The 27,556-nt window shown below is 52.4% G+C and overlaps 1 protein-coding gene across 18 annotated transcripts in view; it reads right to left on the bottom strand.

Annotated features, from left to right (window-relative positions):
- SHANK2 (SH3 and multiple ankyrin repeat domains 2) overlaps window positions 1-27,556 on the bottom strand; it is a 671,410-nt gene that overhangs the window by 324,746 nt on the left and 319,108 nt on the right. For all 18 annotated transcript variants that reach the window (XM_077961772.1, XM_077961764.1, XM_077961763.1 and 15 more), the window contains 2 exons: window positions 19,142-19,311; window positions 8,618-8,731 (listed from right to left, as the gene is read on the bottom strand). In XM_077961772.1, coding sequence (XP_077817898.1) covers window positions 8,618-8,731; window positions 19,142-19,311 — 284 coding nt within the window. The remainder of the gene's footprint in view (window positions 1-8,617; window positions 8,732-19,141; window positions 19,312-27,556) is intronic.

Genomic DNA, 27,556 nt, shown 5'->3' with positions numbered 1-27,556 from the left:
TCACAGATGAGGAAATCAATGCCTTGGAAGATGCGGAAGGTAGTCAAGGTCCCCAGCAGGGGAGGTGGGCACTGTCCCTCCATCCAGGGTGCATGTCTGGCCCCAGAGGCTCAGCTTTATGGGCCAACTGACCAGGGTATAGCACCCGATTATGCAGCCAAGTACTAGCCTAGGTGTTGCTGGGAGGGTATTTTGTAGATGTGGCTAACATTTACAGTCTGTTGGCTTGAAGTCAAAATTTTTCTCAGTAATGTGGGTGGGCCTCCTCCAATCAGTTAAAAGGTCTCAAGAGCAAAATTGAAGTTTCTCTGAGGAAGAAGAAATTCTGCCTCCAGGCTGCAGCACCAGCTCCTGTCCGGTGTTGCAGGCTGCTAGACTGCCCGGAGGATTTTAGACTCGCCCGTTCCCACAATTGGGTGAGCCAATTCCTTGAAATGAGTCTCTTAATACATATGCTCTATCTGTATCTACATCTGTGTCTGTGTCCTGCTGGTTGTTTTCTGGAGAATCTTGACTCAAAGAGTCACCAGGAGGTGGCTCCTGGCCCGGGACCACAGGGCCCAGCATCTGCAGCATCCAGGTTCCCTCCACAGGGTGTCACGGGTAATGACGTGTGTCCCTGCTGTGCCAGAGCCTCACACAAGAGGGCAGCATTTCTCCATTCTCTCTCCCTGTCTCTGCAGGCTGCGGGCAGGGGGCCCTCGAGGATGACCAGGCCACATAATGGAAGGGCCTGGACTGCTTGGTCACATCATGGAGAAAATCAGCCCGTCTGTTGACCAGAAGAGACCACACTGGGTAGCAACTGGGCAGGAAAAAAACCTGCACTCCATTAAGCCACTGAAGTTGTGGGTTAACTTGTCATAGCAGCTGACATTGTGCTACCTTATACAAACGGGTGGAAAGCTTTAGAGTCTAGACAAAAGCCAGACCTTCCAACTCCTGACGGATCAAGTACGACACCACCCAACCTCCTTTTCACTAACGTGGTGGGCCAACTGATACGCACTCTGTCCTGGATAGGCACCGTGCAGGACACAGGTGTCCCCACCCTCAGGGAGCTTAAACTCTAGCAGGATGGGGTGAGGACATGCATGTAATTAGCCACCAATTTTCCAGAGCACCATCTTCTGAGATGCCTCTCCTCCTGCTATAACAACATAGTCATATGTGGCACTTTGCTCTCAGGTCTCTGGGCTGATGCATGCAAAGAGGTGAGATTTTATAAATCTGGGCATGCCTCCATCTCTTATGCACAGAAACAAAAAAGCTACCATCATAAACTTGCCCCCAACTCTTCACACGCATCATCTCCAGCCTTCACATTTCAGATAAAGAAGTCTACTCAGAGCCAGCCAGAGACAGCTGAGCTGAGAACAGACCTGGATATGTTTCTGCTTCCCCACTGCTTCAGGTGGATATGCAGGAGGATAAATCACCGGCAGTCACACATCAGGATCACCACGCTGATCACTGCACGAGAAATGCTGCCCTGATGCAGGTACAGGTCACAGCTCAAGCGTTAGTAGTCACAAACAATGGGTCATGCTCCTTGCCCAGTAACTCCCTATCTGTGTGCTCCAACATGCTGGGATGGGGATGCTCATGTGTACAATGCAGGTGATGATTCCTGCCCTACTTATTCCAGAAAGTTGGATGAGACAGCATGCAGGAAAGCCCACTGAAGACTGTGAAGTCCCATAAACATGCAGCCTTAAGAAATTACAACTAAGGTCCAGGTGAGTAAGCCCATCATATCTTGAAGGCATAACCACCAAACTATTCATGGAACTAAGCTGAACTTCTATCATTTGACCAACCATTCATCCATCCATCCATCCATCCATCCATCCATGCATCCATTCATCCAACCAACCAGCCAGCCAGTCAACCAGCTAACCAACCAACCAACTAACCAACCAGTCAGCCAACCAACCAGTTAATCAACCAACCAACCAATCAGCCAGCCAGACAGCTAATCAACCAACCAACCAACTATTCAGCCAGAGAGCTAATCAACCAGCCAGCCAACCAGCCAGCTAGCTAATCATCCATCCATCCATCCATCCATCCATCCATCCATCCATCCATCCATCCATCCATCCATCCAATCAACCAGCCAACCAAACAACCAGCCAACCAGCCAACCAACCAACCAACCAACCAGCCAGCCAGCCAGCCAGCCAGCTAATCAACCAACCAACCAGCCAACCAACCAACCAACCAGCCAGCCAGCCAGCCAGCCAGCCAGTCAGTCAGTCAGCCAGCCAGCCAGTCAGCCAGCCAGCCAGTCAGTCGACCAGCTAATCAACAAACCAACCAATGAGGACCACCATTTGATTTTGCTGTTTATTACCCCAAACCTCCAGTGACTGTCATGAGGCAATGAGAATTCACTAGGTCCTGAGCAGCCACTGCTTTACTGAGTTATTCATTCTGTGAGTCACTCACTTATTTCACTTAATGTTCATGAATGGGGTTTACCAACTAAATGTTCATTTTACAACATAAAGCAGTGGTGCTCCATAAAAGAGAAACAGCTTCCAAGGATGCAAGCAAGGCCAACTGTGTAGAAAGAGCTTGCTGGATGGGAACATCTAAAAACATTTTGTGCCATCTTCCAGATTCTATGTATATTCAAAGTCTTCTAATTTTCAACATCAAAAAAGCTACAAGAAGGGCCAGGCACGGTGGCTCACACCTACAATCCCAGCACTTTGGGAGGCCAAGGCAGGAGGGTTACTTGTGCCTAGGAGTTCAAGAACAGCCTGGACAACATAGTGACAACTTGTGTCTACAAAAAGATATAATAATAAAATACATTTTAAAATAAGGCAGGAGAATCATTTGAGCCTGGGAAGTCAAGGCATGTAATGAGCTGTGACGGCACCACTGCATTCCCACTTGGATGACAAAGCAAGACCCTGACTCAAAAGAAAAAAGTGACCAAAAGCACTGACGTGAAAGAAAAAAAGAATAATTTGGATTAGATTCAAAATTTTAAAAACCCTTCTACTCATTAAAAGACATACAGTTGACCCTTGAACAACATGGGTTTGAACTGCATGGGTCTACTTACATGTGGATTTTTCAACTAAATGTAGATTGAAAACACACTGTGTGATATAAAACCTGCATATACAGAGTGCTGACTTCACATACACAGGTTCCATGGAGCTGACTGTGGGACCTGAGGTGGATTTTGGTATATGGTGTGAGGGGGTGGTGTCCTGGAACTAATCCCCATGTATACTGAGAGATGACTGTAGTTAGAAAAATGAAAAGGCAAGTCACAGGCTTGGAAAAATGCAGCATATATTTGACAAAGGACTGATAAACAGAATATATAAAGAACTCCTACAAACCAATAAGGAAAAGATGAACACCACCATTAAAAATGAACCAAAGACTTAAAGAAGCAATACGTAGAGCAAATGAGCACACAAAGAGACGCTTAATAATCATCACCAGAAAAATGCAAATTACACCCACAGTAAGGTATCATTTCATATCCATTAGAATAGCTAAAGTTAAACAGACTGATATTGCCAAATGTTGATGAGAAAGTGGAGCAACTGGAACTCTCACACACTGCTGGTAGGAGAACAAAATGGGACAGCACTTTGGAGAACTGTGTGGTAGTTTCTTATAAAATGAAAATGTTATCATACAACCCAGCAGTTTTCTACCTAGAGAAATAAAAATGTATGCCCTTAGAAAGACTCACACGAAAACCTTTTTTAGCAGGTTTCATTCATATTAGCCAAAACTGAGAAGCAATCCACATGTCCATCATCAGCAGAATGATCAAACTGTGGTGTAAATACATCACAGAACACTACCCAGCAATAAACATTTATAAACTGCTGTCCAGACAGTGGATCATGCCTGTAATCCCAGCACTTTGGGAGGTCGAGGTAGGTGGATCCCTTGAGGTCAGGAGTTCGAAACCAGTCTGGCCAACATGGTGAAATCCCCTCCTTATTAAAAACACAAAAATGAGCCAGGTGTGGTGGTGGGAGCCTGTAATCCCAGCTACTAGGGAGGCTGAGGCATGAGAATCACTTGAACCCTGGAGTTGGAGGTTGCAGTGAGCTGAGATGATGCCACTGCACTCCAGTCTGGGCAACAGAGACTCCGCCTTAGAAAAAAAAAAATTATAAACCACTGAGTCCTGCAATACATAGCTGATATCCCAGGCATTAGGCTGAGGGAAAGAAGTTAGGCCCGAGAATTCAAGCTGCAGGGTCCCATCTACATGAAATCCAACGATAGGCAAAACCGGTAGAAATCAGAATTGCACTTGCTTCTGTTGTGGTATGGGGAGGGATGGCTGAAGACAGTCTGAGATCACTTCCTAGGGTGAAGGAAAGGTGTTTTTAAAAATTATTTTATATATTTTTTGAGACGGAGTTTTGCTCTTGTCATCCAGGCTGGAGTGCAATGGTGTGATCTTGGCTCACTGCAACCTCCACCTCCCAGGTTCAGGTGATTCTTGTGCCTTGGCTTCCCAAGTAGCTGGGATTACAGGCATGCACCATCACACCCAGTTAATTTTTGTATTTTTAGTAGAGACAGGTTTCACCATCTTGCCCAGGATGGTCTCAAACTCCTGACCTCAAGTGATTCACCCGCTTCGGCTTCCCAAGGTGCTAGGATTACAGGCATGGGCCACTGCACCCGGCCTGTGAAGGAAAGTTTTAATATCTTATTTGCAGTTAAAGATGTGGGTATATACATTTGTCAAGATGCATTGAACTAGATTTTTCTTATAATCTTTGTGTTTCTCTGTATGTAAATCACACCTCTATAAAAGAAGATAATACAAAAGAAGGTGCTAAATCACGATCTTAGAACGCCCAAGGGCAAACAGAACCCAGCAGGAACCACTGTGGAATCCTCCCCACCCTCCTCAACTCCTTTGTGCTGTGACCTCAGTGCACCTCGTTCCACCCCAGGTCACAGAGACACCTTCCTTCCCTGACCCACAGCCTTTGTGTTAGAGGAGAGTCCTGATGTTCATTTTTGTTATCTGTGTTAGGGAGAAAGATGGCCCCTCCCAAGGATGCCCAGGTCCTAATTCCTAGAACCTGTGAACACGTGCCCTTAAGGCAAAAGGGAATTAAGGTTGCAGGCAGAATTAAGGCGGCCCATCAGTTTACTTGACCTGGATTAGCAAGGTGGGCCCATCTAATCACACAGGTTCCTTTCCTTCCCTTTGCCTTTCCCTTTCCCTTTCCTTCTTTTTCTTTTTCTTCTTTTTTTTTTTTTTTTGTTTTTTTTTGAGACGGAGTCTCGCTCTGTCGCCCAGGCTGGAGTGCAGTGGCGCGATCTCGGCTCACTGCAAGCTCCGCCTCCTGGGTTTACGCCATTCTCCTGCCTCAGCCTCCTGAGTAGCTGGGACTACAGGCGCCCGCCACCGCGCCCGGCTAATTTTTTGTATTTTTAGTAGAGACGGGATTTCACCGTGGTCTCGATCTCCTGACCTTGTGATCCGCCCGCCTCGGCCTCCCAAAGTGCTGGGATTACAGGCGTGAGCCACCGCGCCCGGCCTTTTTTTTTTTTTTTTTTTTAAGATGGAGTCTTGCTCTGTTGCCCAGGCTGGAGTGCAGTGGTACAATCTTGGCTCACTGCAACCTCTGCCTCCCAGGTTCAAGCAATTTTCCTGCCTCAGCCTCCCAAGTAGCTGGGACTACAGATGTGTGCCACCATATCCAACTAATTTTTGCATTTTTAGTAGAGACGGGGTTTCGCCACGTTGGCCAGGCTGGTCTCGAACTCCTGACCTCAAGCCATCTGCCCACCTTGGCCTCCCAAAGTGCTGGGATTACAGGTGTGAGCCACTGCACCTGGCCATAATCACACAGGTTCTTAAAAGTGGAAGAAGAGGAGGCAGAAGGGAGGGTTGGGGAGATGCAATGGAAGAAGGACCCTACCAACAGGTGCTGGCTTTGGAGATGGATGAAGGGGCCATGAGCCGAGGATGCTGGAAAGGCAAGGAAACAAATTCTCTCCCAGACCGCAGAATGGAATGCAGCCCGGGTGATGCCCTAACATTAGCCCAGTGAGAAAATACGGTTTTCTACCTGCATCAGCCCAGGTAGAAAATACGGTTTTATCAAGGACATCGTCCTGGGAGTGTGAGCTGGAACAAGATCACCCTTCTAGAAACCTCTGTCTTACCCCAATAACCTCCTCCCACAGTGAACACAAACACAAACCTCTGCCTCTCTGGAAGCTGCCTGAACAGGACGCGCATCTTCTGGCAGACTCCACTCGCCCACCTGCCCTGGGTGGGTACCCTGTCAACCGGGCTGCAGAAAGTCATACGTTCTAGGGCACACAGGGCAATGCTGGCAGGTGGGCAGGAAAAGCCCACAGGAGAGAGAAGGCAGGCAGGTTGTTCCGGCTGCCCTGCTGCCTCCTGCACACTATACAGGAGGCCACTACTCTCTGGAGGATGGAGAGAGCACGAAGCTCAAATGATCCCCCTATGCAGCCCTCCAGGGCTGTCCCATCCACGTGTGGCATAGCCGGCAAAGCCTGGTGCTGACACAGTTGAGTCCTTCCAACAAGAGTGGAGGGAGGGCAGCCAGCGTGGCTCTGAAGGTGAGTCCCAGGAGAGGGAGGAGCGGTGGCTGCCCAGGAAGAGGAGGACTGGAGGACAGGGAGAAGGAAGGCATTGAGCAACCATGGGAGGCAAGCTGAGCTCCCGGGCCTGGCCCTTCTCAGACAAGTGAGGCAAAGGCAGGTTGCTTGCAGGAGAGGGTAGGTATGGACCAGGGATGAACGGGCAATGGCAGGGCTTGGAGGTCTCACCTGTGCCAGTGCTCAGTGTGATTGCTACCCAGTGTAAAGCCCGTGTGGCCTACCTGGTTCAACTCTCCTTATCTTGAGGCAACAGGATGCCTGAGGTCAAGAAGTTTCCCCTGGTGACCAAAAAGGCTAAGACTTGTGGGATCCAAGATGGCAGCTCACTTGGCTTCTGAAGAACCTCTAACCTCATTAGAATCTGATTTCCATGCTAAATGACCCTCCCACCAGCACCAGGATAGTTGACAATCACCATGACAACAACAGAAAGAAACCAGAAAAGCACAGAAAGGAAGGTGGCATACCGGTTCTGAGAAGCTCCCTGCCCATTTCCAGAAAAGACACGAATATTCTTCCCCTTGATTTAATGCCCAATCCCTTCATTACAGAGGCCCCAGCTCTGTGACTTCCCAGCTCTCGGGAGCTGAGAAATGGATCTGTGAGCCAAGCTCCTGCTTCTCAGTTCCATGGCCATCAAATGAAGCCTGTGCTGTCTGAAGCTCACTTTTGCTTTTGGATACTGGCTGTGTAGCACACAACAGGGTAAGACCCCATTCTTGGGAAGACCAGTTTTGTTGGTAGCATTGTCACCGCCACATCCAGAAAAACACATCCCCTCCCAGCCAGCCGAATTCCGAGCAGAGCACATTCCCAGCTTCCTTCATGGCTACGTCTGGGACATGTCTTACCTCGATACCCCACAATACCGTCTGGTGTCTAAGCCTGAGCAGGGACTCATCAGCGGGGAAGCTGCTGCACGAACTGAGCCCCCGTTGAAGCCAAAATCTCAGACAGAGAACCCGCTGAGCCCCCCTGCTAGAGACTGCAAAGCCAGCCGCGTCCAGGACAGACTCCTCCTTGCTTTCCAGAGCACATGTCTGTAGGGCCTGGCTGGCCCTGGTAGATCTGATCATATGGCGGAGGGCTACCTAGTGAGCCCCTAGACTAGGAACCTCAAAAACAGGGCAGTGGGCCCATTTGGGCAGAGCTCAGAGAGGGCAGGCTCCGCACAAGAAGGTGTGCGTGGTTGGTGGCCGCAGCGACCGTGGCTGCTTGACACATGTTCTGTGAGCCTGGGATTCTACTAAAAGCCAGACGCCGTTCACATGCAGACTGCTTTCTTCTTATAAGACACTTAAGGCTTCACTTTCCCCCCACTTTCATGTATATATATATATACACACACACACACACACACACACACACACACACACACACACACACACACACTCTTGGTACCATTTTATATAAGTGGTCTCCTCTTCACATTTTAATCAATTCATTCTCTTGGCAATCAATTTTGAAACGATTTTCAGCAAGTGCTATATCTGGAGGTTCTAAGAGAGATGCTGGAATGGCTTCCCGTCGGAACACTGAACTCTTTCGAGCAGTTTTTACGGAGGCGTTTGCTATGTGTTCTCAGGGTGGCACGGGAGCGTCTCGCCTGCACATGGGAAGCTGCTTGTTTTATGCCATCGATAGAAGAGATCGAAAAAGAAATCTAATCAACCCCCCAAAGTCTTTCTCTGACGGCTAGAACATACGGTCCAAGTTTTCTGGGACGTGTACTGAGCAGCCTTTTAACTAAAAGCTTCCACACCATCTTGTAAGGAATTTCTGGTTTGGATGAAGCCCAGAGGAATGAAAGCAACCAACCTGTTTCCAAAGATCTAGAAAGTCCTGAATTTGCAACTCAGTTTCCTTCTACGACGCAATGGCCGAATCTTGCCACGGACAACAGCGACCACGGGCCTGAGATGGGCCCGCGGGACCAAGGGTGGGCGGCCACGAGCACCCGCCTTACCTGCCTGGCTGTCCCTGGGCTTACACTGGACCTCCTCCACGCACTCCGCCGGAAACCATCCGATGTGGCCGCGGGCGCTGCCTTCCCAGAAGCCCCCTTCGCCGATGCTCAGAACTAGAGACGACAAAAAGAGAGAGGCGTTAGCACGGGGGACGTGGAGGGCCTGAGGGTGAACAGGATGAGAGGGGCTAGGCAGAGGCAGGAGAATCAGTGCACCCTTGACCAGGCCGGCAGAGCAAGTGGCTCTGGTGTGACTGCACTTCCTTCAGCACTGACACTGATAAGAGGCGTCGAGGCATCGCCACTGCAGCCCACAGGTGTCCTCTGCCCCTCAGGTGATGAGACAGGAATGCAGCGCTGACATGTTTGCCTGTTTACGTATTTGACACTACGTCATACAAATGGATGTGCACGGCAGCCCTGCAGCATCTCTCAGTGTTGTACATGAGATGGAACAGTGGTGCCTGGCTGTCCTTACCACCAATGATTTCAGATATAAAAGTAGAGTCAGGGGGCACTGCCACAAAGCAGGGAGGAAATGATGACGTCATACCTTCCCCTCCTAACCTGGGCAAGAACTGGAGGCAGAAGGCCTAGAAGAAAGAAAATCCACCTGCTCGGCTATGTCTAGATCTTTTAAACAAGTGTGGGGAAGGAGAAATCACAGCAGAGGGCCGGGTGCGGTGGCTCATGCCTGTAATCCCAGCACTTTGGGGGACCGAGGCGGGTGGACCATCTGAGGTCAGAAGTTCAAGACCAGCCTGGCCAACATAGCAAAACCCTGTCTCTACTGAAAATACAAAAATTAGCTGGGCATGGGGGCACGTGCCCGTAATCTCAGCTACTCGGGAGGCTGAGGCAGGAGAATTACTTGAACCTGGAAGATGGAAGTTGCAGTGAGCCGAGATCGTGTCACTGCACTCCAGCCTGGGTGACAGAGTGAGACTCCATCTCACAAAAAAAAAAAAAAGAAAAGAAAAGAAAAAGAAATCACAGCAGTGGATGGGCGAGTAGCTTACGAATCGTCTGACAATGGTGTGGACATGGAATTATCTTCACTTAAAATGGAAGGGACTGCATTGAAAACCTCACACAGTCAGCACCAGCCCCTTGGAGGCCCGGCGCACCGGCCTGCTGGCTTATTAATCAGGAAGCTATTCATTACGTGGTTGCTGGCAAGGACTGCAGGTTTCTTTCTGGCTTGCGGTTGAAAGAAACCAATTCCCCAGGAGAGAAGGGATGGTGGCCACACAGTGACCTTGTCCTGGGGACCACGTACACCGCTGGGCAGACACGGCCACCCCAGCCAGGGTGGAAGTTGCTGAGTCCAGACACAGGCACCCCTCCCCGGGCCGTGTGCTGGGTGCACAGTAGGCCCTCAATGAACATCCGCTGGAAGAATAAAGCATGTTTGTTTTTAAACTCAACTGCTGAGCATGGGTGAGGGACATAAGCCCAACGACACTAGAGGGTAGGGGGAAGGTTACAAGGACCCCACCGGTCCCCACGGCCCCATTGTGATAACTATTTCTGTCATAAAGCTTGCAAAGCCTGCAGTGGCAAAGTGAGGAAGGAAAATCTATATCTTAGGATTTTTTTTTTTTTTTTTTTTTTTAGAGGCAGGGTCTTGCTTTGTCACCCAGGCTGAAGTGCAGTGGCACCATCACAGCTCACTGCAGCCTTGACCTCCCAGGCTTAAGCAATCCTCCCACCTCAGCCTCCTGAGTAGCTGGGATGACAGACATGTACCACTACACCTCACTGATTATTATTACTTTTTTAGAGACAGGGTCTCACCATGTTGCCCAGGCTGGTTTCAAACCCCTAAGCTCAAACAATCCGCCTGCCTCCGCCTCCCAAAGTGTTTGGGATTACCGGGGTGAGCCACTGAGCCGGTCTGTATCTTACTTAGGAGAAAACAATCTGATCTCTCCACATCTTTACCTTCTTTTAAATTACTCAGGATCCAAAGGCACTGGCCCTGCTGAAAGAGGAATCATGGCCCCAGAAGTGTTTTTCTCTAGCCCTCATGTTAACTCAAAGGCCAGACAGAGAACCACTCAGCCCATGATTTTTCAAAGTTAATGGAACTGAAAACCCCACTTTATAAGTTCCTAAGAACCTGAAGAAATGACGTAACGGAAACCTATCAGCCGCATCCCAGGTGACCAGGACAATCATCACTGCCTGAAGCATCTCCTCCAAAACTCGATGCGGGGCCTGTGGGCTCCTCTCAGCCCAGCTGACCGGGATATGCCCCCCCGTTTCCCAGCAGAACCCTGGACCTGAGAGAGTCATCTCAGAGCAGTACCCCGGGCTGCAAAGCGAGGCCAAGGACTTGCTGCTGTGCCGCTAGGAGCCAATGCCCACAAAGATACCCACGCTCTCCTTCCTTCATGGCTGTGAGGTCATTCTGCTGTTTTGTATGGGCCTGGGGAGAAGGGAACAGCAATAGGCAGAGACTGTATCTTCTTCCACGGAAGCTGTGCCCCATCTTGGCTATGCGGTGCTTGGGGAAACTTCTCAGTCTCTCTGTGCCTCAGTTTCCTCATTTATCAGAGCATGACAATGCTATCTAGCTCATAAGCATTGCTATGCGTGAATCAGAGGCACGTGAGCCCAGTGTGGAATGAGGACTCAACACTCTTGCCTGACTTTCCTTCCAAACTCCCCTCTCTGGGAGAATCATGCCTTTTAGGTCCAGATTTGATCTCCATCCAGTATGCACTTCGGGATGTGTTATCGTTATTATAAGACCAACCAAAAATACAAAAGGCTGTTTCCAGCAGGCTCGTACAAGGAGGCAGAGGTGATGTGCTGCGAGGGGCCCCCCAGCACGGGGAGACTTCGCATCAGGGGCGTAGAAACAGCAGGATCTGGGCCGAGGGTGCAGGGGAATGCAGGAGGGGCCCCTTCCGGGTTTCTGGTTGTGCAAATGGTACCTGCTGGTCCTCTTCAGAGAATGGGGAGCAAGAGAGGGGTCTGTGCCTTGAGTGCCTCCCTGACAGAACATCTGCGTCCAGGTAGGAATGGGTGTTCCTCATATAGTGAGAAAGGGGCTGGACTTGGCTACCCCATTGTTTGCTGATGCAATTCATTCAAAAGTAAAGATTCCACACCCCGGGTAAGAAGAGGTGGAGGAGAAGAGGAAGTCCCTTCCGAAGTCCCCTCCATCCAGCAGTACAAGAGCGAGCACTGGGCTGGGAGGCCAGAGACTTGGCCCCATCACTGGGATGCTGAGGCCCCCCGGGGTCTCCTGCGCTCTCTGTGGCCCCACCTCCTCCATGCAGAACAATAGGGTGAATTCTGACCAGGCGACCAGGTGAATTCTGGAGTCTGGAGTCCTGCCTTGCCCTTGGGTGCTCCGGCTGGAAAAATTGTCAAGGACCCTGTCCCTGGAGCCCCAGAGTTCCAGGGGAGCCACGGTGTGATAGGACTGACTCTACCACAGAGGATCAGATGAGAACAGTTCCAGCCAAACCGAGGGGCAAGAGGAAGACTACTGAAGCAAGGAGGGGGCGCGGCGAGACTCGGGCAAGCGCTGCAGGAAGAGGCCGCACTTTGAATGGTGGGTGGAGAGCAGGTGAAGGCGCTGCACCCAGGGCATGAGGACACGGGGAGGAGCATATACGACATGGATGGGGGCCCTGGGAAACCTGGCTAGAAGGAAGGTCCATCCTCAACATCATGTCTGCTCCAACACAGAGGCTTTAAGGCACCTGTGAGAACCAACTGCAGATCTCTCTATGGGCCCCAAATGCTCCCTGAGGCCACAGTGGGCATCAGCTGGTTGGAGAAGAGCCAGCCCTGCCATCCTCACCACGGCCACCACAGTGGGCCGCTCCCTGCCTCAGCAGCTCTCTTGCAAACTGGAAAGCAGCAGTGATTCCCTGTACTGGATGAGCTGGGGCAGGGGTGGCTCCGACCCCACTGCTACGCTCCACCTTCTTCCCCTCGACCCCAGCGTGGGTACAGAGACCCGCCAGGTCACTGCGGAGGAGGGAGGAGCTAAGACCCAGCATTTCTCCTGTTCTGTACCCAACTCCCTGGTTTCTAATGTACCTCTGGGCCATCTTTACTTTCAAGCCATGCATGGTGTTCTTGAATACGCATATCCTTCTGCTTAAATTGACCCAGGACTTACTTGGGCCAGGGACTGTGCTGGGCTCTGGGGTCACAAAGATGGTGCAGGAGTTGGGCAGACACCTGGAGGAGCTTCAGAAGAGGAAGATGGCCTCACTGTCCACCACCTAATATCAGAGAGCAAAAACGTGGGCGTCCCTCATGCCCCCACCCCCCAGCATTGGCAATGCGATGTCGTGGGTTTTGTTTTTTGCTTGCCAGAATGGGGGCTTCCAGCAAGCAGGGTCAATCATCATTGTTTCCCTAGGCCTCACCCATGGCCAGGAACCCTCAGGGGTTCATTGTGCATCTGTTAAATGAACCCCTAAAATGACCACGCTCACTGTGCTACACTCTGCATCAGAGGCCTGTGTGGCCTGAGCCAAAAAGTAGAGATGGAGCATGGCAGGTGGGAGCGGGGACACTCCCAGAGGAAGGGACATGGCAGCCGAATCCTGGAGGAGGAGCTGACGGGAAAACACAGGGATAGCTGCTTTCTGAGCAGAGGAAAACCAGGATGGAAGCATGGAGGTGAGAGTATGGGACAAAACACACACTGCTGTTTAGAAAGCTCTGTCATTCTTTCATGCTGCCATGCACTCATTCACTCACCACCTATCCAACTACCCATCTATCCATTCATTCATCCACCTACCAAACTCAACCATGTATCCATCCATCCATCCATCCATCCATCCATTCATCCTCCCACCTACCCATCCATCCATCTACCCCTCCATCCATTACCCATCCACCCATCAAACTCAATCACATTTCCACCCATCCATCCATTTACCCATCCATCCATCCATCCATCCATCCATCCATCCATCCATCCATCCATCCGCCCATCCACCCACCCATTCATCTATCTTCCCATTTACCCATCCACCCATCCATCCATCTACCTATCCATCCATCTATCCATCTACCCATTCATCCAATTTCCCATCTACCCACCCACCCATCCATCCATCTACCCATCCATCCACCCATCAAACTCAACCACATTTCCACCCATCCATCCATTTACCCATCCATCCATCCACCCATCCATCCATCCATTTACCCATTCATCCATCTTCCCATCTACCCATCCACCCATTCACCTAACTTCACATCTACTCACCCACCCATCCATCCATCCATCCACTCACCCATTCATCTATCTTCCCATCTACTCATCCACCCATCTATCCATCAGCCTATCCATCCATCTATCCATTCATCCATCTTTCCATCTGCCCATCCACCCATCCATCCATCTATCCATCCATGAATCCATCCATCCACCCACCCATTCATCCATCTTCCCACCTACCCATCCACCCATTCATCCATCTACCCATCCATCCATCTATCCATCTACCCATCCATCCATCTATCCATCTACCCATTCATCCATCTTCCAATCTACCCATCCAACCATTTATCCATCCATCCATCCATCCATCTACCTATCCATCCATTCATCTATCCATCTACCCATTCATCTATCTACCCATCTATCCATCTATCTATCCATCCATCCATCCATCCATCCATCCATCCATCCATCCATCCACACATTCATCCATCTTCCCATCTACCCTTCCATTGATCTATCCATTCATCCATCCATCCACCCACCCACCCACCGATTCATCCATCTTCCCATCTACCCATCCACCCATCCATCTATCCATCTACCCATTCATCTATCCACCTGTCCACCCATTCATCAATTCATCTGCCTATCCACCCACCCATCTGCCTATCCATCTGCCTCTCCATCCATCCGTCCATCCATCTGTCCATCTGCCTGCATGCCTGCCCATCGTCCATCTGCCTGCACGCCTGCTCATTCATCCACCCACCCACCCACCCATCCAGCCATTTCATCCATCCATCATCTGTCCCATTCCAAGCACTGTGTCACATGCTTGGGAAACAAGAAGAAAACATAGTCCTGCCTGCAGAGGGTCTACAATCCGTCACAGTCAGGAATGCTGCAAAATCACCTGAGGAGCTCGTTAACTATTCAGATTCCTAGGCTGTGTCCTTGGAGACACAATTCTACAGATGTAGGGATGGATGGTCAGGAGATCTGCACATTTAACAAACTCCCCTCATGTCTCAGATGCAGGCACTTTGGGAAGAGAGGCTGAGACACTGCACCCAGGTACACAGCTTGGACAGGGCTCTGTCTCAGGGTACACAGCTTGGACAGGCCTCTGGCTCAGGGACCTGATGCCAGATTTCGCATAAAGAACTATCAGGGGTGGAGGGAAGAATGTGCCAGGCACAGTGAAGGACAAAGAAGAGCCCTTGAATTAAAAAAAAAGAAAAGAGAAAAAAGGAGGGTCAGTGGGGGAATCAGAACATGTACATACCTATTCTTGGGCACCCCTTATTTTAGGAGAAAAATGCTGGGTATGTTTTCCCAGGTACATGATATCCAACTGTCTACTGGGAACGTCCACCCCTTCCCAAATGGGACTGCATGGAGGAGATGTAAATTAGCCTTCTGAAAGAGCCAAGAGTAGCAATGTTATCAGCAGGACCCCAGGGCCACCCTGGGACCTGTCACAGCCACCCTGCCTGCCTGCTGCCCGGGCCCGACTTCCACTGCAAAAAATGAGTTTGGTTTCTCTGGAAACCCTCCCAGACCTGCCCCTGCCAGCCAGGCAGCTGGGTTTCCTGCCCACAATGGTTGTTCCCTTGATGTCAAGGGGACAGAATTCCTCCAAAGGGCCTGGGCTCTGCAGGCAGTGGATCAGCTCGACCCGCCCGCCTCTAAGCACTGCCATGCAGGCAGCAAGGATGCGCGGGCCACCCCGTGAAGGGCGGGAGGCACCGACAGCTCGGCAGGAAGGAAGAGCGGCGCCGCTGGCAGCAGGAAGGGGCTCCGCGCCAATTGTGTGCAAATGGCCTGCGCGGCCCACTCGAATCTCTTTTCAGAACAGCAGTCCTTTGCCATCGATCCTTTGAAGTGTGAGTTTTGGAACCAAGCTCCGTCATTTCTGTTCTCCCTGGGAGACAGGCCCAGCTCCCCACACGCCCCACACTCCTGCGAGGGGCGGGTTCCCGTCTGGTCGTGTTTGAGGAGGTGCTGCTGGGCTCCAGTGTGCTGGGGAGGGGCAGAGGGGCCAAGGAAGCCCAGTCCTGGGGTCTGGACAGGAGTCACGTGACCTCTCTTCTTTCCTTTGTTGGATCATTTTATCAAACCCAGGGAGTTGGACAGTTGAAGGCCACCAGAGCTGCCGGGAATCAAGGTGTGAGATGTGGATTTGCCTGCCAGGTCCCACAACCCCTGCGAGTCCTGGGTCCTCAAGTCTGCCTGCCACTGCTGGCCTGTGGGAGACTCGGGCCCACTGATGGGCTCATCGCTGGCTCCCCCTCTCCCTTGACCTCCTACTCATCCATGCTGCAAACTCAGGTTCCTTCCGAGGAACTCTCAGCTGTTCAGTGCCCACTCCCATGGGCCTCTGCTCTATGTCTGGGGGACTGGGGATGCTGCCAAGTTCACAGCATGGGAGCCTGTCTGCAGCTCTGCCCCTCCTGGAGCATGGGTCGGTATTCCTGAGTGAGTCCACAGATGCCTAGCCCCAGGCTCCAGGTTCATCTTTACAGGCCTCTCTGCCCCTTTGCAAGTCCAGGACTAACCTGGCTGCCCTACAGGAACTGCCAGCCACACCCCAGCCTCCTCCCTGGGCATCAGTGAGCTCCAAGCAGGACTCACAGAGGAGCAGCTCCCACCCTCCAACCCCTGAGCCCCAGGCTTCTCCTTTCTACAACGGGGACAGGCCTGGACAGGAGGAGCATGTATCCCTTCCCGCTCTGGAGGGACAGTGAACCTCCTTGGCTCCCACTTGGGCCTGGGGGGTGGCCCTGAGTGTGCAGACTGGTCAGAAAACATTCTCTAACTAGGAACCTCGGCTCTCACTTCCTAGAATGGGGTTGCTAACAAGGCCAGCATTGGCCCTGATCCCTGCACAGATGGCCCCTCTTGCTCCCCACCTGTGGGGCCTTGACATCCCTATTACCCGACATCTCAGGGCTGGCCTCAGTGGGGAGGAGGGAAGGTGGCTCTCAGCACTGGTCCTCAGAGAGACAGCCAAGTTCATGGGGTAAGTGTGAGGGATTTCAAAGTGACAATTACCAATCTACAATGTTGTAAAAACAAAACAAAAAAACAAGTTTTTTTTTTTTTTTTTTTGAGACGGAGTCTCGCTCTGTCGCCCAGGCTGGAGTGCAGTGGCCGGATCTCAGCTCACTGCAAGCTCCGTCTCCCGGGCTTACGCCATTCTCCTGCCTCAGCCTCCCGAGTAGCTGGGACTACAGGTGCCCGCCACCTCGCCCAGCTAGTTTTTTGTATTTTTTAGTAGAGACGGGGTTTCACCGTGTTAGCCAGGATGGTCTCGATCTCCTGACTTCGTGATCCACCCGCCTCGGCCTCCCAAAGTGCTGGGATTACAGGCTTGAGCCACCGCGCCCGGCCAAAAAACAAGTTTTTTTTTTTTTTTTTTTTGAGACGGAGTCTCGCTCTGTCACCCAGGCTGGAGTGCAGTGGCCGGATCTCAGCTCACTGCAAGCTCCATCTCCCGGGCTTACACCATTCTCCTGCCTCAGCCTCCCGAGTAGCTGGGACTACAGGTAACCGCCACCTCGCCCAGCTAGTTTTTTGTATTTTTTAGTAGAGACGGGGTTTCACTGTGTTAGCCAGGATGGTCTCGATCTCCTGACTTCGTGATCCGCCCGCCTCGGCCTCCCAAAGTGCTGGGATTACAGGCTTGAGCCACCGCGCCCGGCCAAAAAACAAGTTTTTTTTTTTTTTTTTTTTTTTTTTGAGACGGAGTCTCGTTCTGTCGCCCAGGCTGGAGCGCAGTGGCCGGATCTCAGCTCACTGCAAGCTCTGCCTCCCGGGTTTACACCATTCTCCTGCCTCAGCCTCCTGAGTAGCTGGGACTACAGGCGCCCGCCACCTCGCCCGGCTAATTTTTTGTATTTTTTAGTGGAGACGGGGTTTCACCGTGTTAGCCAGTCTTGATCTCCTGACCTTGTGATCCGCCTGTCTCGGCCTCCCAAAGTGCTGAGATTACAGGCTTGAGCCACCGCGCCCGGCCCTAAAACAAGTTTTTAATGAATAAAAAAACTCAACAGAGTAATAGGAGGTCTTGGCAAATAAAAGGCAACAATAAAAATAGATACCTGGAAAAGCTAGCAAACATAATTTCTGAAATTATAAAACTCAAAAGATGGACTTAACAGCTAAAGGGACATTTCAAAGCAAAGGGTAAGTGAACTTAAACAATAACCAATAGAAATGATCTAATGTAAAGAAAAATGACTGAAAAAAATGAATAGAGCTCCAGGGACTTGTTTGATGCTATCAAATGATGAAATATGTGTGCAGCAGGAACACCGGCCATCAGGCATGAGGGCGGGACTCTGCCGTCATTAGAATGTTCCAGTAACCCAGGTCAAGCTGACCTGATCAGTGTGCAGCATGGAGAAAGGAACTGAGTCAATTACCTGCTGGGGGCCAGGCGGCAGCCAGCTGAGGAGGGCAGGATTTGAACTGGGCCTACTGACCCCTAAGGGCCACACCTTCCACCCGTGCCACGCATCTTCTGGAAGCCCGCCCTCCAACGTCAGGGCCTGGGTGTGCTGGCCACGTGTGCTGGGCCTTTCTTACTGCACCCAGTGAGTTCCCTACCACCCCACACAACCCCTGCAGCCCACACCTGCCATGTTGCTTCTGCTGCGTGCCTCAGATGCCACCACTGCCAACTTCCCTCCAACCCTACTTTTATCTTCCTGCAGTACCTCACACACCTGATTTCCCCTGGGCAGAAACTATCGCTGGCTCCCCAGTACCCCAGGAACAACGTCTAACCCCTTGACCCGGTGTTGACAATGGCCCCCCCAGAGGCTTCTCAACGCTGGTTCCCAGGATTCTACTTTGAGAATCTTTCCTTCCAAGCTGGTAGACTTCCTTCCTTTGAACACTGCAGGCCCCAGGCCTCAGGTCACACCGGACCATCTACCTGGAGACCCCAAAGCTGACCCATGCCAGGGCCCGCCCCGACACTTCAGACTTAGGGGATTCCAGATGGAAAGGTGTTCTGCTCTTCAGCGCCCTCATCTGGCTCCCCCACTGCACTTCTCAAGTGGAATCTCATTCCCGATGGGCGTGTCCTCATCGATCCCTGAGACCCAGCACTGAGGATGCCGCAGCAGCTTCCTGGAGAGTGAGGGAAAGGATCTGGGACCGTCACTCTGTTCCCCATTCCTGTCCTTCCAGGGGTCTGTACTTTCCATGGAGAAGCAGTGCCTTGGACATCGTCCCCACAGCAGGCTGGCTGAAAAGCCCCAGCCTGACCTCACTCCAGGAGCAGAGGACAACCAGCAGACACTGACCTTTGACCCTGTCGCCACGGTGAAGGGGGATCTCGCCATCGACTTGGGGTTGGTATGGCTTGACGGCGACGAAGAGCCTCCCGGGCACGGCACTGTAGAGCTTCCGCTTGGGCCCCGGGTACTCGAAGGCCGAGAGTGAGTCCTTGTTGGCACCAGCAGCAAAAGGCGACCTGGACCAGGCGAGAGGGGCAGAGAGAGAGACAGCAGAGTCACGAGGTCACAAGCTACCCTCCAAGAACCACAGCCACGCCATTCAACGCACACCGCGCCTCGGCAGGCCACGTGAGAACTCCTGACGCCAGACAGTGAGGAAGACGGGAATGGGCTGGGGCAGCACTGTGGTCAGAGATTCAGGCAGATCCAGCAATCCCACTCGTGGGTCTGCCCCGCACGGATAGACAGCAGCCACTCGGGGAGACGTTTGCACACCCGTGTTCACAGTGGCACCGTTCACAGCAGCCCAAGGGTCCCTCCACAGAATAATGGAGAGACACAGGGTGGTCCAAACACACAATGGAACGCCGTTTAGCCTCCATCAGGAAGTAAACTCTGGGCCGGGCGTGGTGGCTCACACCTGTAATCCCAGCACTTTGAGAGGCCAAGGTGGGTGGAGTTCCGGAGTTCGGGAGTTCGGGACCAGCATGGCCAACATGGTGAAACCTCGTCTTTACTAAAAATTCAAAAACTAGCTGAATGTGGTGGGCACCAGTAATCCCAGCTACCGGAGAGGCTGAGGCAGGAGAATCGCTTGAACCCAGGAGGCAGAGGTTGCAGTGAGCCGAGATCGCACCATTGCACTCCAGCCTGGGTGACAGAGTGAGACTCTGTATCCAAAAAAGAAAAAAGGAAGCAAATTCTGACACAGGCTACACCACGGGTGAACCTTGGGGACACTGCTCAGTGAGATATGCCAGACACAATAGAACACAGACTGTGTGATCCCAGCCATGCGAGGGCCCGAGAGCCATCAGATTCATGGACACAGAAAGTAGAATGGGGGGTGCCGGGGGCTGGTGGAGAGAATGGGGAGTGAGGGTTCAATGGGGACACAGTTTTGGTTTCACAAGATGAGAAGGTTCTGGAGATGGATGGTGGTGATGGCTACACAGCACTCAAATGTATTCCACTGAATGCCACGGGACTGTGCACTTCAAAATGGTTCTAAGGTGGTAAATTACATGTTACATATATTTTGCCACTATTTTACTTCATTTTTAAATTTTTTTTGAGACAAAGTCTTGCTCTGTCACCCAGGGTGGAGTGCAATGGCGTGATCTCGGTTCACTGCAATCTCCGCCTCCCGGCTTCAAACGATTCTCCTGCCTCAGCCTCCTGAGTAGCTGGGACTACAGGCGCCCACCACCATGCCCTGCTAATTTTTGTACTTTTAGTAGAGACGGGGTTTCACCATGTTGGCCAGCCTGGTCTCAAACTTCTGGCCTCAAATGATCCGCCCACCTCGGCCTCCCAAAGTGCTGAAGTTACAGGCGTGAGCCACCACACCTGGCCTATTTTGCCACTATTTTTAAAAAGACTAGCCTGGGCAACATGACAAAACCTCATTTCTACAAAACAAAAACAAACAAACAAAAAAACAAAAATTGGCCAGGTATGGTGGTGTGCATTGCATTTGTGGTTCTCGCTACTTGGGAGGCTCAGGCCGGAGAATCACTCGTGGCCAGGAGGTCGAGGCTGCAGTGAGCCATGACTGCACCACTGCACTCCAGCCTGGGTGACAGAGTGAGATCCTGTCTCAAAAAAACAAAACAAAACAAAAAAACAAAAAAAACCCAAAGAGACTCAGGGGGAGAAAGAGATCCAGGAAGGCCCTGGGTGTCCGACATTTTATCCACCTCCCTGTGAGCGTCAGTCACACCCGACGAGGAAGCACCCAGGACCTTCCATCAAAATCGCTCATGACCTCGGTTCTCTCAGTGCGGTTCCCAGTGTCCCCAGTGAAACACACAAGAGGAACGAATATCCGTTCTTGCTGTCTGTCACTGATTTTGCACAGAGCTATGTTTTCAACCTGACTTCTACACCCGACAGTGAGACACACCTTAACAGGGCCCAGCGACAGGACATGCTGCACAAAGTACTCTGAGATGCACCTGCACAGTGGCCAGGACGGGAGTCCTTAAAAACAAACGCATTCACAGGAAGAAGCTGGCCAGGATTTCAGGACAGCCCTCCCAGGCACATGCTCAGAAAGACAGGGAAAGCGTCCACCTGCAGCTGGCACCCTCCAATAGGGCGCTGGCCAAGGGAAGCGAGTGGTCTCTGACCATGGTTCCCTTCCCAAACTTTAGGTGCTGTGGCCTCTGAGGCGATGGAGGCAGCATTGACCTTTCTATGAGGACAGGGAGGAAGGACCCATGCACACAGGGACCCATGCAAAAAGGGCTTGTAGGGAAGTTCTAGAAGCGGATGTGACTAGCCTCTTTTGGCACTTAATGTGAGCCTCCCCCTCATCATGCGCCTTCACTACTGTAATCACCCGACACATGTGTCCCTGATAATTGCCTTAGAGTTTGCTCTGTGCTTGTATAAAATTACAAAAGGGCAACGGGGCTGTATTTAGTTCTGCTGCTTACTCCTTCTCTCAGCATTAGGATGGTGAGATCTGGTCACAGGGACCTTACCCATGTCAGTGTGTTTGAGGAGCCAGGGCTCCATGTACTCTGATGACTCTGTAGGGAGTAGACTGGGCCTCAACGCTCAGTCTGTCTGCCTGACTCCAAATCTCAGATTTGTCCTGAAACCATGGGGAGCCGAGACAGGGCAGGACAGTGACCTCTTCTGGAACAGGTGGGCATCTTGGATGCTTACCTGGGCTCTGAGGACATTGAGAGATGGGGGAGGCTGCAGGCAGCTAGGACTTCCCTGTCCCCTGTCCCTAGGATGCCATTCCTCCCCCAAGTCACAGCCACAAATGTGGCAGTCACAGACTCCTGGGGGCACAGGTATGCTGTCACTGCCACACAGCCTGGGCACAAGATGGAGCCCACCGGGCACGGTGTGGCACAGCAGCACATCGATGTGCACAGCCAGGAGAATTCCAAAGGACCACTGTTCCCCATCAATGGACATCATTTATCCCCAAACACCCCAGGAGTTCCTGGAGCAGGAACTCCTGCAAAAGCCAAGTTTGGTGGCCTCCTTTTGTCCAAAGGCATAGCTCAGTGAGCCACCAGGGAGCAGAGGGAAAGGACACTGGGCACTTCCTGCTCTGCAAGGGGAGCTGAGAAACGCAACAGCAGTGCTGGGCCAGGCCCCCATCTGAGAGGCTTCCCTGCCAGCCTTCCCAGCCGTCTGCACGTGCACCAGCACTCAGACGCATTCATTCAGCTCAGCCTGACTCAGGGCTGGACTGGCGCAGGACCCAGAGCTGGGAGGGATGGGAGCCTGCACTGCAGGCACTGAGCATCTCACAGCTGTTTCCTCTCTGGCTCCCAGGCCAGCAGGGATGTGGGGAGGAGAATCCCGGCAACCAAGGGGACTCCGGGAGAATACAGCACCCCAGGGTCAGAATTCCTCCTCTCCTTGAACTTCCCTTAATGCACCTGCCCACATCTGCCCCAAGTGATGAAGCCAGCAAGGCCAGTGACCATCATGGGCTCTGTGGACGGCCTGAACCTCCCGTTACTCCCAGGCTGATCTGCCCCAGTTGTGTGACCTTCAGTGAGTCACTTTACCTCTCTGAGCCTTAATTTTCTTATTTGTAAAATAGGTGGTAGAGGGTGGGGGGAATCCCCACCCCCTGTGGTTGCTGGGAGCATACAGGAGAAAATGCAGATGAAAAGCTCAGTTCTCAGCCCCACTGCAGCTCCGAGGGCAGTCACTGTCTCTGCATTGATCATCATCCAGGCTGGACGGGCAGCAGCCAGAACGAAGGGCTATGCTGACATCATCTCAACCCCCCTGTCCTGGCTGGGGGTGTCATATGGGCGCTTGGAGGAGCTGGATGCATTAGGCCCCATCAGGACTGAAGGTCAGTCCTAGAGATGGGATCACACGTGGCCCCAGTGTCCCCGGGCGCCATGGATGCTCTTGAGCAGGTGGAGTGGCTGCAGGTCAGGTCAGCCCAGCCCCAGGATCAGTCCCCAAGCACCCGGATAGGTGGACTCCAGGGGGAGCAAGGTGAGGCACGTGGGCTTCCTCCCGAGGGGAAAGGGTGGGTCAAAGTCTAGAGCAAAAATCAGATGGACAGGGCTGACAGTAGCGGGGGCAGGGCAGAGGGTGAGCCACAGAGCAGGAGTCGCAGGATCTGTTCACAACTGTTATATGGCTGACACAGCAGCTGCTTAAGTCCAGAACTCAGGAACCAAACGAGGAGTGTGTCTTCTCAGGTCTTCCACACCCAAGGAGCTTCTGCAAGGAATCCCACGGCCCCACTGTGCATCCTCAACAGCAGCTGGCAGGGGAGACTAAGCCTGCCCTACTCGAGAAGTCAGTTAACTTCATCAGTTAATCCATCCACTCATCTCTTCTCCGTTATCCATCCAGGCTCCTTCCATCTGCCCAACTACCTGTTCTTCCATCCATCCACCACTCATCTACCCACTATCCATCATCCATCCATCCACCCATCCATCCATCATCTATCCATCCATCATCCATCCACTCATCCATCCATTATCTATTCATCCATCCATCCATTCATCCAACATCCATCTACCCATCCATCCACCATTCATTCATCCATCCATCTATCCATCCATCCACCCATCTATTCATCCATCATCTATCCATCCATCATCCATCTACCCATCCATCCACCATTCATTCATCCATCCATCTTATCATTTTTCTGAACATCTATTCACTCATCTATCCAAAGTTCAGAAAGACCTGGCCTGAAGCCCAGCTGACCACTTACTATCCACCATTGGACAAGTCAGCTAACCTCTCAAAGCCTTAACCTCCCCATCAGAAAAGGGGATGATCAGGAGGAACTGTGAGAATGCACTCTGCCAGGTGTTATGCAAACATCAGCACCTTCACACTGCCCTGCTGCAGCTGCAAAGTCGGTAACTAAGTGCCTGTCTCACCTCACTGCTCCAGCTGGCACCAGTGTGTGTCACTTGACAGAGAAGTCAAAGTGAACACAGCTCCAACTCTGAAGTTCTGTTTCTTGATTCTCTTTGCAGGAATCAATTCTCTAACCCATCAATCCCATGGCCTGGAAAACCTTTATCTAAAAACAGGAAAGCCTTATTTCTTCCAGACCACAGTGGTGTGCATGGTTCTAGGACATGATTACCAGCAGTGACATGCGATTCCACCCAAATGCTCACATGTCTTCCTATTGTTAATTTGAACCTCAAAGAGTCCCATAAAGGCAGCGGTGAGAATCTCTGTCCCCATTTTACAGGTGAGAAAATGGAGGCTCCATAAATGGTGACTTGGGTATGGAAATACAGACTTGGGTATGGAAATACAGGGTTCCTTGCTCTGTCTGGTGACAGAATGAGGTGAACAAGATCTCATCTGCTGCAAGGTGTCTTATCCTTGTGATGTCTCATTTGATGAACTACATCTTCCTGCTGGGCCCCACTCTTCCCATGGCAGCCACAGACAGCAGCAGAAGCCAGGCCTCTGCAGCCCAGGGAGAAGAGTGGCTGCCCTACTCAGGAGACATGGCACCCGGGCCACGCTGGGGGTCCCTCCTGCTGTCCTGCCTGCACAGTGAGGACTGGTCTGAAGTTCCTGCACCCCAATCTGTCCATGTTTTCCTTATGCTCTAGCCAAGAACAACCAGGAGGGATTCTAACCAACTTGTTTTGGTATAAGGGCCAAATCACTGAATTCTTAAAATGAAAAAATTGGTAATCTTCTCGGTGGGGTGACTTGGATCAGTGAAGTGCGCCATTTCCCAGCCAGCCTGGGTGAACAGGAACTGGTCGACATACTGACCTTTTCCCATTCATTCATTCACCAGTCAGTTACACATTCATTCATTTATCCAGCAAGTACTCTGTGGGTGGGCTGTGAGCCCATAGCCATGTGGGTCTGCAGACCACCGTGAATGGTAGACACAGATGCAGGCCTCATGGAGCTGACTGTCAACTGGGCAGAAGCACAGGTCAGCAGATGCATTTCCGCTCATCTGAGGGGTCGGAGCAGACAGAAGGTGGAGGTGGGGAGCCCCACTGCGGGGCCCCTGTGGCCATCCCAGCGGAGCCTCTGATGTGTAGAGTTGTGAAAGAGTTGGAGGTATCAAGAGGCACAATCACCCAGGCCTGGGACCTACTCAAGGTGGGTGTCCCCAAGCCCTGTGCATCTCGGGCCTGAGGGCTTCACTCTGCCTCTGTGGTTCTGGTGACAGCATCTCTGAGGATGCACAATGGGGACTTGGGATTATTTGCAACATCTCACCTTGCTGGCTGCAGTGACTGCTTCAGGGCCAGGACTTGAGGTCAAGGTTAGAGTCCACAGGGCCTCCCCACAAAGGGCCAAGAGAGGGGAGAGCCGGATGGTGCAGAGAGAAGGCCAAGGCTGTGGGAAAGGCTCTGCAGGGATGTTCGGGGAGAAATGGATGCCACACGGCACAGTGGTGCCGGGGAACGAGCACCAGCTCACCCTGGATGCAGCCTCAGGGCTGGGCTGGAGCAGACAAGAAGGTGGAGGTGGGGAGCCCCACTGAGGTGCCCCTGTGGCCATACCAGGGGAGCTGGGGGAGCCCCTGATGTGTAGAGTTGTGAGAGAGTTGGAGGTATCAAGAGGCACAATCACCCAGGCCTGGGACCTATTCAAGATGGGTGTGTCTCCCAGGTTACGGCTCATACGGAAGATGGCAGTAGGGGAACAGAGAAAGCTGTCAGCTCAGGTCTCTGGCACAGAGGGCAGCATAGCAAACGCAGGAGGTCCCAAGCCCTTAGCATCTGACAAACGTTACTAAATGTTGTTGGCTGGGCTGACAGTTGTTTTAAAGTTGAAGGCTCAGACCCTGTGTCATCTCCTGTCTGGTCAACATTGCCTCCCTCCCTGGCTTCCCAGATCTGTGAAAGTCAGCCCGTACCCAAGCCCTGCGCGTCTCGGGCCTGAGGGCTTCACTCTGCCTCTGTGGTTCTGGTGACAGCGTCTCTGAGGATGCACAATGGGGACCCAGGATTATTTGCAACGTCTCAGGTTGCTGGCTGCAGTGACTGCTTCAGGGATGGGCACAGGACACTGGCTGCCCCTCCATCTGGCCACGGCTCCCTGCCAGGCTAATCCTGGGCACAGGTGAAAGTCAGGCCAGGCCTGGTGGCTCAGCCCTGTAATCCCAGCACTTTGGGAGGCTGAGGCGGGTAGATCACCTGAGGTCAGGAGTTGGAGACCAGCGTGGCCAACATGGCGAAACCCCATCTCTACTAAAAACACAAAACTTAGCTGGGCGTGGTGGAGCACGCCTGTAAGCCCAGCTACCTGGGAGGCTGAGGCAGGAGAATCACTTGAACCTGGGAGGTGGAGGTTGCAGTGAGTCAAGATCATGACACTGCACTTCAGCCTGGGCGACAGAGTGAGACTCTGTCTCAAAAAAAAGAAAAGAGAAAGTCAGGGTCACTGGGAGAGCTCCCAACTCCACACCTCACCCCCACTCTGCCAGCAGGGCCCAGCCACCCCCACTTTTTAGGTCAGGATGATGGGGCACAGGAGGGCAAGCAGGAGCCACAGTCCTGGCACTGACTCAAAACTACTCTGCTGGACCCTCACCGGCAGCGTCCCAGGATGGCCAATGCCCCCTCTGCCCATTTCATCCACCTGAAACCCTGAATGCAGCTGCACCTCAGATCCCATGCCAAGTTCAGGAAAACAGAGGTCACTGGGCCAAAGACGGGCTTCCCAGAGCCCCACCAGGTCCTGCAGGGGTCCAGCCCCTGCCTGTGTGGCCAGGTGGGTGCCACTGTCCTTCACGAGTGCAATGGACGAGGTGTGGACAGGGCTGCAGCATTCACCTCCACCAACTGAACTCGAAAGCACGAGTCTGTCTTCCCTGCCGAGCTGACCCCACCCAAGAAACATTCTTGAAAGAGAGGGTGGCCAGGACGTTCCCTGGTGGGTGAGGCAAGAGCAGCCCTTGGGACCGGCTGCCACTTTGTAGAAATACATCGAGAGTTGTTCTGAACCTGGGCAGGCCAACCAGCCCCTTGGCAGCTGGGAGAGACCCAGAAGGAACAGGGACGCCCCCACCCCACGCACTCCTAGAGCAGGGACTTGGGTGTCTCAGGAATATTCTCAGATCGTGGCCCAGCAGTGCCAGTGGGCGCCACCAGAGGGCGCCCCCCAGATGCGGAGCTGGCTGAGCCTCATACCTGAGGGAGCAGAGCTGTGCAGGTGCACTGGCTCCCACCCTCCTGGGCCAGCACCTCTAGGAGGACGGGAGCACGCGCGTATACACACACACACACACACACACACACACACACACAC

Source organism: Macaca mulatta, chromosome 14 (genome assembly GCF_049350105.2).
Source record: "Macaca mulatta isolate MMU2019108-1 chromosome 14, T2T-MMU8v2.0, whole genome shotgun sequence".
NCBI classification, from domain to species: Eukaryota; Metazoa; Chordata; class Mammalia; order Primates; family Cercopithecidae; genus Macaca; species Macaca mulatta.
Note: the sequence above shows the minus strand (reverse complement) of the source record. Positions and strands in the feature narration are given on the sequence as shown.